Source organism: Salvia hispanica, chromosome 6, assembly GCF_029641045.1.
Source record: "Salvia hispanica isolate PSC_SH4W2 chromosome 6, Shi_PSC_v1, whole genome shotgun sequence".
NCBI lineage: Eukaryota > Viridiplantae > Streptophyta > Magnoliopsida > Lamiales > Lamiaceae > Salvia > Salvia hispanica.
In genome coordinates, this window is record NC_142697.1 from 17,235,878 (window position 1) to 17,247,705 (window position 11,828).

Genomic DNA, 11,828 nt, shown 5'->3' on the forward strand with positions numbered 1-11,828 from the left:
GTGTAATATACCTTCTCACATACATCCCTCTTGGAGAATGATTTTTTATGAAAAGAAGGCAAATATGGTAGTTATAAGATACTTCTTCAAAATGGAAAAAGTATGATATCTTCTTAAATATCTCTCCCCTTGAAAAATAGTTTTTTATGAAAAAAAGGTAAATATGTTAGTTATATAACTTTTCTCTCCATTTACATCTCCCTTCGGAGATGCTCCAATATCATGAAATTTTTAAAAAGTTAGATTTTTCTCACGAACTTTAAAATTGACAAATAATATCACAAACTTTGCCTTAGGTTTGTTATTTCCCACCATTGGATAAATTTCAGCTATATTAATAGATTGAAGAACAAATTTGGAGGGTGTGCTTCAAGAAAAACTATTCTCAAAGATTGAAAATCTTAGATCTCAAATATTAAAACTCTCAAAGATTGAAAATCATGATATTATTTGCCAGAATTTTTTTCATTGGTGGGAAATAACAAACTCGGGGTAAAGTTTGTGATATTATTTGCTAATTTCGAAGTTTGTGCGAAAAATCCAACTTTTTGAAAGTTCCATGATATTAGGTCTCGATATCCCATTACAATACGGATAAATTAGTGGTAATTCATAAAAATCTTTAAAAAATCTTAAAAACTTAAATTTTATATTGCATAGCTTTTTCAATTTTAATTTTCTTTTCCCATACCATATACTCCCATTACAAATAGTACTAAAAGTTTGAATGAGAAATTAGAAAAGTAGGTGGATAAAATATGAGAGAGAAGACAATGAGATTAAAATATGGATAAAATATGAGAGAGAAATTAGAAAAGAGTTGGTAAAGTATGGGAAAAAGTTTTCATTTTTTAAATAGGACTATATTTCGTTGACTCCCAGAAATACGAAATGAGATTATTTTTCAACGACTGATGGAGTCCTAGTTGTACGTAGATTCAATGGAAATCTAAATTGCATATGGTCTGACAAAAAAATTGCATGGAAATTTAATTTGTATATTTCTATAGCTAATGTTCTTCGTCGCATTGTTATGCATGGTTATCCTAACTCAATGTACATAACGCTGATTAATTTGTAATGTTTAAGTATGTTTTCGAATTTGCATGCAATTGTTTTAATGAAGTATGCTGATGTTTTAGTATATCATAAGTGCAACGTATGTAGTTTATTTCCAGGCATATCAATTTTTCAATGTACCTTACTTGGCTCGTTTCAAACCAATAATATATTTCCAGTTCATGTATTTTGTAAATATTTCTAACCAACTGAGGGAGTGGATAATTTGTATTTGGAGAAAAAGCTCCCTTCACGAATGAGGGGCATTTTGATCTAATTTTCTTTTTTGTTACAAGATAGGGCAGACCCTTAAGAAAATAGGATCTAAAACAATTTGAAAATGTAGAAACATTAAAATCATTATTTCCGCCGTTCTATAGCAGTAGGGGCATTTTTTTCGACGTGGAGATATTTTTACTAAAAAGGGAAATAATTCTACTATAGAACGTATCATTTATGTACTTCACTCTTTATATTTATAAAAATACTGCAATGCCTTTTGTGATAAGTCCAAACTCGAACAAAATAATTATAAAACTAAACAACAAAATCTTGTGTGAAACGATCGCATAATAAGAGGAATTAAGATTACGAGACTATATCTCACGAATCTCCTACAAACCTGGACTCAACTCGATTAACAACCTCCTCTATGGGTTTTTTTTTGTGTATAACAAGGATGAGTAGATACAATACTAGAACTTGAAGTTTATGCAAATTGTCGCATCTAGAGCATCCACAGACCACAATAGAGCCTCAAAATTGACCGGCCGCGTGGCGGCGCTTTTTGGGGCTATGTTATAGGTGGAAAAATGGTGAAGTGCCGCACTCACCCGCAGTTGCGGCTATCCACCCAGCAATCAGTAGGCTCTGAGGAGCAATGGCGGGCATTTTTATTTGCAATTTAAAAAAAATAAAATTAATACATTATTCTATTTTTAAATACCCTCATTCTTCTTCCACAATTGTAGTAGTACTTTAATCGATATTATTTGCTTTCTACTAAAAAATTTAAATAACAAAATATGAAAAATGGTGAAAAAAGTTCTAATCGATTATGGGGCTGGTACTATTGTAGGTCTTAGGGCTGAAATTTAAAATGGAGATCTAACAACTGATAAATGGATTACGGCGAACTTTGGGACTGATTTTTTCGTCCGATGCCCTTATGCCTTGTGTTTCTACTTTTATTCATTTAGAGCTTCTCCAATGGCGGCTAGCGGGTCGGTTAGCCGATTCCCGGGCGCTAGCCAATCCGCTAGCCGAACATTGTAACCGGCGAGCGCCAAATCAGCGAGCCAATCGGCTAGCCCACGCCGATTCCCGGGTGCTGGTCGATGGGCTAGCCGATCCACTAGTCGCCATTGTAGGCGCCCGATCGACCAACGCCATTTTTTTTTTAATTTTCGAAACTCTGTATATACATGATCTGAACGCCATTTTCATTTGCACCACTTGTTTTAACGAGTTTCTCTCTCTCTTAATTTATGTACAAGAGCAATAACGCGAAATGGAGAACAACGACGACTCTCCTCCAGTGACGAGCGGGTCGCAAACTCCCATGGTACCTGTGGGAGGTGGATGGGGTCCGTTGAGCGGGTACTACAATATGTATGGCTGACCGCAGATGATGCCGGGGATGGCAGCCGGGGTAGTAGTATGCCGGAGTGGCAGGGGGTGCAGGGCGGGCAGGGGAGGCAGGGCGGGCAGCGGGTGCAAATGATGCCGGGGATGTAGATGATGTCAGGGTAGCAGCCGGGGATGCAGCCGGGGTAGCAAGGGATGCCAGAGGGGGACAATCTATCGCCCCAGTCTTGACTTTTTGACTGCTTCTTCCCACACATCGACCTCAGCGGAGACGCAATACACTGGGGTTGAAACTTTCTCCTAAGAAGAGTTGGGGATAGATCTGGAGGACTCTCCCATTCAAACAGGGGGAGTAGGTCGGGGTCGGGGTCGGGGTGCACCGAAGAAGAAGAAGGGCAAGGGCAAAGGGGTGGTCGGCGAGTCGTCGCAGCCGGATGATGACGGCAGTTCGGGTAAGGAACGGAGGAAGTAGACGGACGAGGAGAATGTCGCCTTGTCCAAGGCTTGGGTGAGTGTTTGCGATGATCCCCTCTAGGCGAACAATCAGAGGATCATCAACTTGTGGGCTAAAATAGCAACAACCTACAAGAGATTTTACCCGGACGAGAAGCTACACAACGGGGAGGAGTGCCGAAAGCAGTGGGACCGAATCAGGGCTGCGGTCTCCCGATTTGCGGGGTTGTACGCCAACAAACTCCGCATGAAGACCAACGGCCAAACTGACGACGATGTCAGGAGGATGGCGGCGGCGTAGCTCCCCTTGAAGGGGGTTTATAAGGAGTTCAGATTCTAGAACTGCTATGAGGTGCTGATGGATTATGAGAAGTTTCGAGCGGGTATCGATGTTGGCTGGCCAAAGAAGCAGCGGCTGAACCTTGCCGGTGATTACTGCAGTAGCGGTGGTTCCCATGACCTCCCCGATGATGCTCAGTATTTCCCGTTCCCTCCATCGTTTACTCGCCGCACTCGCCCGGTTGGTCAAAGGACGGCGCAACGGGCTTCTAGGGGAGTCGGCCAGGGTCCCAGCCCCCAGGAGGTCCAGTCGGCATCCCCCTACTGGCAAGTTGTCAGCCGAGCTCTCCCATCTCGCGCGTCAACAAATGCAGCTGAACATGTGGAAAATCGTAAATCAATGGAAGGCGGCAGATGACCTTGTGGAGAAGGGGTTTCTTTTTGAGATCCTTCAGAGTATGCGGGCTGATTTGGCCCACGTACGTAGGGCCATGGGAGACGAGGGGGACTCAGCGGCGACGGGGAGTGAGGCGGGGATCGTATGTGGAAGCAGGATGGTTTTTTTTTTTTTTTTTTAGTTGTGTAATTTTTTTTGTACTTTTTTTAAATTTAATAAAATGATCGCATTTTCCCGTATCTGTGTCGTAAATTTAATTCCGTATTTTGCATGTTCAAAATTTATTTGTTTTTTATAATTTTGTTGGCCTATGGCTAAGCTATTGCTTGTCTAGTTTCTTGTCCTGATGATGTGGCAGACAGTTTCTAGTCCTAGATGATGTGGCTGGAGGAGTTTGTTGGCTAGGTTATTGCTGACCTATGGCTGGCCTAAAGCCATTGGAGATGCTCTTATAAACGCAAACCCGAGTCATGTCCGATGCTTCTAGAGAGAGGCTCTAAGTAAGCGATCGATGCTTCAAACGCACGTCCACTGACATATTTATAGTTTATAAAATCTGCATTCTGACATAATGACCTCAACAGACGTTTACAAATGTGGCATCTAAAATAGAGATAAAAACGAGTCTAGGTCCAAACACATCATATGGCTATCACTATTAAACCAGTTATACATACAATATACAGAAGAAGAGGTCATAATATGGGATATGCATATTGGGGACAAGTTGCATCGCTTTAACAATTGGAGATGGGATTGGGGGGACCATTGTAGTGTGAAACACAATACAAAAAAACAATAGAAAAGAGAGTATAAATACATATTGCTAAAAGAATAAAAATGCCTCGTCACTCTCTACCTGTCAATTCAACCACTGCCTCCTCCACAAGCTCTTCCAGCAACTTCACTTCAATTTCCTTACCTAAATTATCCACCTCCAGCCTCAAATTATCCACCCACCCACTGCCCACCACCTCCTTCCTCACCACCCTCTCAACCACCAGGCTGTTGTCGTCCCCACCATCGCATCTCAACTCACTAGAAAACCAAGCACTCATCCGAGCCCACACCTCCTCCAACATTCTTGATGATGCACTATCCAACATCTTGTTGGGAATGGCACGTTGGGCGGGGCCCACTCCGTATCCTGCTACATCCATTAACACTGCATTCACACAATCAAACACAAGCTTTTGCATTGATCTCTTTTGCCTCCGCTTGGCCTCATGCACTATGTCCTTGTCATTTAGATCAATGTAGTTGTCTCTTAATGATGGGTTCAGAGGGCTTTCAGGCGAGTGCCATCTTGCCAAAAATGTGTTCGATTGCATCTCACCATGTAACCCAGCTACAGATAGTAATGTCTCCACTAGAAGAACCCATTCTCGTTCTCCTTCCTCTGTTCCTTGGGCAGTTGAGGATTCCTTGATGGTGTATGATGAAGCTGTGTCCATACATGAATCATCCCATGACAGGGTACGAGCAATAGAGCCAATAGGCGGTGATTTGTCAATCAAGCTCAAACTAATTGCATTGTGTGGCAACTCATATCCTGAATAAGAAACCCGGACAAAATAATTAACAACCAATACCACCAGGAAGGAAAAATGCAGCCATTGCAAAATTCAGGCAACAGAGACTGTACCATGTTGATCAGGCTTGTCATAATGAGGAAACACTTTCGTTATGTGACCACACTCCTCAAAGGGTGGATCTAAGACGGATATTGGACTCGGCTGCTCCTGATTTTCAGTGAGATTTCCAGATACAATTGGTTCTGACATAGACAAGTCCGGCTGCAAATGTTGGAACACATGATAAGTCTCTAGTTGGCAGTTCGAATAAAATAAGATGATAAATAAATTAAGATAAAAAGAAGTATAACCCTGTAATACTAAGTACTCGAGACACAAGAAAAAATCATGCAGAAGATCTTTTGACAGATACCAACAAATTACATGTAACCAATAAGGTAAAGCTTATAGGCAAATCTAATAAGCACACATCACAAGTTACTGAGGGATTCTGTGTATTTCTTTTCTCACTAGCTACAGCTCAATCACCATGTTGATAGGCTCTCTAACCAATTTCCCCCCTTTAACTTCTCCATCGTGATCAAACTTCATAGTAGCCAAGCCAGTTAGAGTTTTGTAAAAACTCTATATGCTCTCCGGGAAATAGCACAATTATCATCTTGATGGAAGCCATACGAATTTTCTTCAAGATTTTTAAGAGATTCTTATAGAAAATGGGTGTAAAACGTCAAAAGAAGCATTTATACACCTAGGCATCAGCTAAAAACTGTGTGTAACACATTTCATGTAACTAATCTGCACCAGTAACTACACATTTCATGCATCAAGTTGATAAACAGTTGAAGCAATCAATAATATTACATGATGATATTACCTCCGGAGATATCAGCCCTTGCTTGAATATAAGATTTGAAGAAGATGCTTTAATTGATGTCTCGAGCAGATCAGCTGGTACATAGTCCTGCCCTTTGCCAATAAGACTTTCAGCTTTATTACTGACAATGTCTCCAGGACAAGAGCGGCATTCATCTTTGGTGTCAGATGCAAGGAAATTTTCTTTACCGGGCTTTTTATTCCTCGAGGAGAAAAAACTTGAAACTTTCCCTTTGAATGATTTGGAACTTCTTACCTTTCTGTCCTCTTTCGAAATTTCCATTTTATCCTTCCCAGAAACTGGAACATCAGCATGTATCCCAGTTCCTAACTTATTAGATGATACAGGCAGAGACTTTGACCTGGTGAGATTTATTGTTGAACTATCCACAGGTCTGTCTGTCCTCAGTTCACTGAATAAAGGAGAATTTGCATCCTTGGTTTCTTGATTGGAACTGCCTTCTTCCCCAGATGAAGCGACTTTCTTTGTCTCAGAAAGAGCAAGCATCTCACCCAATGTACTGGAGCTTCTCCGAACATGTCTTTGTTCTTGACAGCTCCCACTAGATGCCATCATAGCCCACCTTTCAGAAAGACGTTTCTTTGCTTCTTTGCAAACTGAAGACTCTGGAGAATAAGATGCTCTACTAAAAGAGGATGAAAATGGACTGCCAAGCCTATTGACATAATCCCACGAGTGCCTAGATACAGGTGACACAGCTTCTGAATCACTGAGATTACCAGCTGGATACTCAATTTCTGATCTATTGAATGAACTTTCATCAGCGACATAGCCATTAGAAAAGACTGACGAAATCAAGGTTTCATCTCTGTGGTGCCTGCCAAGTTTTTCACGCATTTGCTGAGTAATTGCTTTTGCAACTTCTCTGGATTCCTGAACTTCATTGTCTTCTTCGTCCCCATAAAACTCTTCATCATGTACTCTCGCTGACTGGGATTGTGGAGAGCCCACAACCTTATCATCAAGTATTTTTCCCAGGCTTGGTTTGAGAACAACTATTCGAGTCGGTTGAGCAGGATTTTCATAATTCTTCCAATTTGCAGAAGGGGAATTTCCCAAATGGCCTCTTTCCAAGCCATTCAGCTGAACAAAGGCACACTTTTCCATCTCTTTCTCTTCTCTATTCCCAGCTCCAGCAAAATCATGACTACCAGCCATCTTCGAAGGTCTAAGAACAGTGATACGCTTTGTCTCAGAAGGAGGCGGAATGGACTGCAGATCGTAAAGTTGCTGTGAAAATGCAGAATTTGGTTCCTGCAGACACTTAAGAAATAAGTCTTTATTGGAATTCAAAACTTCCAACGCATCTTGGAATTGCTTAGATTGACGAAGTTTTTCATCCATAGACAGGCGTTTTGCTTCAACAAATTTCTGACGAACAAAAGCCATCTTTTTGTCCTTTGTAGGTTCATCATATCTCCCCTTACGTGTTGATTTTTTTGATTGCTGCCATATTTCATAAACATCTTTGAATTCATTTGGCTCTACATAATGAAAAAATCCATTCTGTTGTTCCCAGTTACTCATAGGTATCTCTGAATGACGCCGAGGATGACCTTTAGAATGGTTTCTTTGAGTTGCTGAGCCAGGTTCCTGTTGTGGAAGGGAATCAAGCCCCATTAACTTTGCAACCAAATTTGGTGGACTACGTCTAGAGTCCACTTCTTTACACATCTCTTGCGCAATGAGCATCTTCACAGGCTTCACATTTGTTTTTTTATTTGAAAATGTGTCTGGATATTCAGATACAATCTGCAATCCACACAACATAATTAAACATTGTCCATGCAAAATCTGGAAAACATTGTGGCTAATTACAAAGTGATAGTTCAGTTACCGCTTTTTCTTCAATTTGATCAAAAGGACTCATACTTGATACATCTGATCTGCTCCTTGAGACAGGCGAACCTGTGAAAAAATTGAAATATGTCATTTAGCAAGATCACATTATGGAATACTAAATTAAGTTGAGGTAGGCCAAAAAAGAGAGGCATATCGCCCAGAAAACTCGATGTTCAAATTATGAGATATCATATCAGCAACAAATTTAAAATCCAGCAACCATTTAGGCATTTAAAAAACAATTAGGTAATAATCATAAACGTAAATCAACCAGAAGAAAAAGTCACAGGAAAACCAAATTAAGGGGCCAATAAAAGAGAATTCATTAAGGAAATTATAGTTATGCAACAGAAATTAAAGTAGAACGAGTGCACACCATCTCGATGCGGTTTATCAGTGAGAAGCCTATCTGCAGATACACCAATGTTCAACTCGAACAAGTTCACCATTCTTCCCAAGCACCCTGGATGTGTCTTTTCAAAGTTGCGACTTTTGCCATTGTTTGAAGTGCCATTCATCTCAATACCTGGTCAAATAATATTTAAACCCATATAGTATTAGTACTAGATAATTAGGTAAAGTATAAAGGCCGAAACAGTTGATTCCCCTGCTACATCACAATACCTCAAAAGCGAAAAAGTGATAGCCAGAAGAAAAGGCAGATGTCCAGCAAGGAAAGGACTTCAGGAATCTGCAGCTTTCAATCTGAAAACAGAAAACAACTTTAGAAAAAATTTAACCACCGCAGCTACCCCATACATCACCCAGAGATTAAAAGAAAAGCATAATAAAAGAAAATTTGGCAAGCAAATCGAACGGAAATTTAAAAGATTTGTCTTGAAAAGATCAAATCTTGAACACCAAAACTGGCAATGCTAAAGAGAAAGGAAAGGGGGGCAAATCGCGTGTGATGAAGAAAATAAAATGAAGCTTACGAAATGTTTACATCAAGAGGCTGCACCACTTTTTCACCAACACAAAAAGAAAAGAGTAACCAAAAAAAACTTCAAATACGAACAATTTGCCGATCAATTTTTTTTTGAAAGCTCACATTCGAGCCTAAATCATAAGCAAATTTAGTCAAAAGGCAAAAATCAACGCGAGGAACACCGCCTTTAGTGCTAAAGAAGCTTAAGCATTAATTATTCAGCAAAATAAGCTAACGGGAAAGGGGTATATGGAAGAAATTGAACATTAATTGAAATAAAACCCGAAAGTTCATGACTTTATTCATAAATCATTGGAAAAAAAAGCTGCACAGAGCGAATCAAAAAGAAAAACACAAAAGCTAGAGTCAGATTCGGCTCATTTCTTCACCTCCAGAAATCGAGATCCGACACAGTACAAAACCGAGAGCGTCGTAGATGAAGCACCGCAGAGACTCCAATAAACATCAAGGGCTAAAATTACTGACTCTTCCAACGCCTAGCTCCAGCAATGCGAACGCGAAAAAAACGAATCGCTCAATCTATCTTGTAACGGAAGCAGCAGCGGTTTTAGATGCAAACAGCGGCGGGGAGCTCCACATACGCGTCGGAGTGGAAAAACGCGTCGAAATCGCCGGAATCTTACACACCGGTAAAATGTCGCCGGAGAAAGGGAGAGAGAGAGAGAGAGAGAGAGAGAGAGAGTTTTGTTTGCTTGTGAGGAGTGAGGTTAGCTTTTTTCTGCTCCACCGACTCCGTGTCGGACTCAGCCCCTTTTGTTTATGTGATTTCTAAATAAATGTAATTTACAGAAAATAGAAACCGTTTTAACTAAAAAACTTTAAACAGTTTTAAATAAATCATTACTTATTTCCTCGGATATTTCTCTTGGGTGGTCCTTGTTGTTTCGTGGTTAATTCATTCGGACCCATCTTGATTTGATGCTAATTTAATTTTATTGCAGAAAAAAAAGAGTTAGTCACTTCGGATATCGGGTGACGGGTATTGTTCGATCCGGTTCAAAAATCATCGTGTAGTATCCAGGTTATTGTCGTGTGATAAGTTATTCTGTTAGATGGTGTTCTATTTTCAAGATAAAATAGTACTAAAATATAATTTAGGATTGAGTTGTAAGATTATTTTAGTAATAAGGGGTTAACTATGACTAATTATTGAGTTGTGGGATTGAATATCTTGAATCAAACCCACTACAAATTTAATCCCGAATACAATCTTGAAAACCAAACACTCCCTAACAAACTTGTGTCATGCGTTAATGTTATCAAATGTTTTACATCCTACAAATATGACTATGACTAATTTACTTATTATGTATCGTAGGTCACATTTTTTATTTTATCAATAGTAGTCTGATTAGCTCGTTTGACTAGCCCAAAATCACAATATTTAGGATTATAGTTGAATATTTATAACTGATAAAAATCACAAATCGATTAACATAACTCAAATAGGATTGTCCTGGGCCCGCTGGACTAACCCGAATAACATTGTTACTCATCCCCTATTTGCATATCAAGTACTCCCTCTGTTTAATAGTAATAGAGTCATTTTGTCATTTTGGTATGTTCCACAGTAATATATTCATTTCCCTTTTATGGTAAAAGTCAACACATTTTTTCACACCTACTTTACTCTCTTTTCATCTCTCTATCTTTTTCATTTTCCACTTTATTCTTCTTTTACTTAACTCACCTATAACAATTTTTCTTAATCTCCGTGCTGAAAATAAACACATGGAACGGTGGGAGTATTATACTAGTACATAATTTATTATCCAAAACCATGGCCATTATACATTGGTTAAAGTAGAGAATCTAGAGATAGTGAACATAATCTCTGAGTGTCTTCAATTCACAACACAATCACGAGTGTATTCAATTCATAGACTCATATACGAAATTGATTCACTGTAATTAAAAATAATTTTATTTTTTTTACTGATGTTCATGTCCATGCGCCTAGCTCATCTATGTCAATACAATTCGATTGAGCGACTACCTTCAAATTGAGGTTACAATTTTATTTTATATCAGGAATTAAATTTTATAAGTTTCCTCTTGCAATTGTATTTATTTTATGTTTATTAAGCATGCAAGCATGTTTTTAATATTTAACTTTAAGTAAATTCACACTGAATATTGAATGGGCATTTTACTTACACATTGCAGTACAATAATAATGCAATTATCACATCTTTTTACATTACACATTTATTGTACAAACAACTAAAAAAATAAGTCAACATCAAAGGATGATATAATTCTCACATCTTTTTACATACACATTTATTACACAAAAAACCAAGAAAATAAGTCAATATCCAGGGATGATATATTCCATTCACATAAATATGGTTACATATATGATATATCCATGTAAGATTTTATTAGGATGATAATTATCCCTTAGTTTATAACTACAACCAGTATAATTCATTGGAATTCAAAATAAGTGGTTAAGATTTAAAAAAGTCAATAGAGATATGATTGGAAATTGAATTTTATTAATTATAGCAAATCATATCATCTCTTTTAAAAATAATTTCAAAACTTTAAATTTATATATATAACTATATCAGTTTATATTATTTTTAATAAAAATATAATAATTTTATAAGAATCTTAACTATATATCTCAATGGCATATGCTTGGATGATTAGTATTTATTTTAATAATCAGATCAATGCCAACATTCCTAAAATGTCAATATATACATGTGCAATGTCAATCTATATATCAACACAAATCATAAAAAGTTAATACATGTACAATGTCAGTTTAAATGTGTTGATACATTCATGTTAATGGGTAAAAAATTTAATTATTGACATCAC

The 11,828-nt window shown here is 38.3% G+C and overlaps 1 protein-coding gene across 2 annotated transcripts; it reads right to left on the minus strand.

Moving 5' to 3' along the window:
• Positions 1 to 4,402: 4,402 nt before the first annotated feature.
• On the minus strand, positions 4,403 to 9,755 carry LOC125205055 (uncharacterized). Of its 2 annotated transcripts, XM_089061007.1 has the most exons (8): positions 9,365 to 9,754; positions 8,672 to 8,752; positions 8,424 to 8,573; positions 8,043 to 8,113; positions 6,185 to 7,957; positions 5,421 to 5,571; positions 4,774 to 5,327; positions 4,403 to 4,710 (listed from the first exon to the last, which is right to left on the minus strand). In XM_089061007.1, the coding sequence occupies exons 3-8, from the start codon at positions 8,563 to 8,565 to the stop codon at positions 4,624 to 4,626; spliced, it is 2,778 nt and encodes a 925-aa protein (XP_088917133.1). In that variant the 5' UTR covers positions 8,566 to 8,573; positions 8,672 to 8,752; positions 9,365 to 9,754; the 3' UTR covers positions 4,403 to 4,623. The 2 variants fall into 2 exon arrangements, with proteins under 2 accessions (XP_088917133.1, XP_047959811.1); XM_048103854.2 differs by having other exon boundaries at positions 4,403 to 5,327; positions 9,365 to 9,755.
• Between the last annotated feature and the right edge of the window lie 2,073 nt (positions 9,756 to 11,828).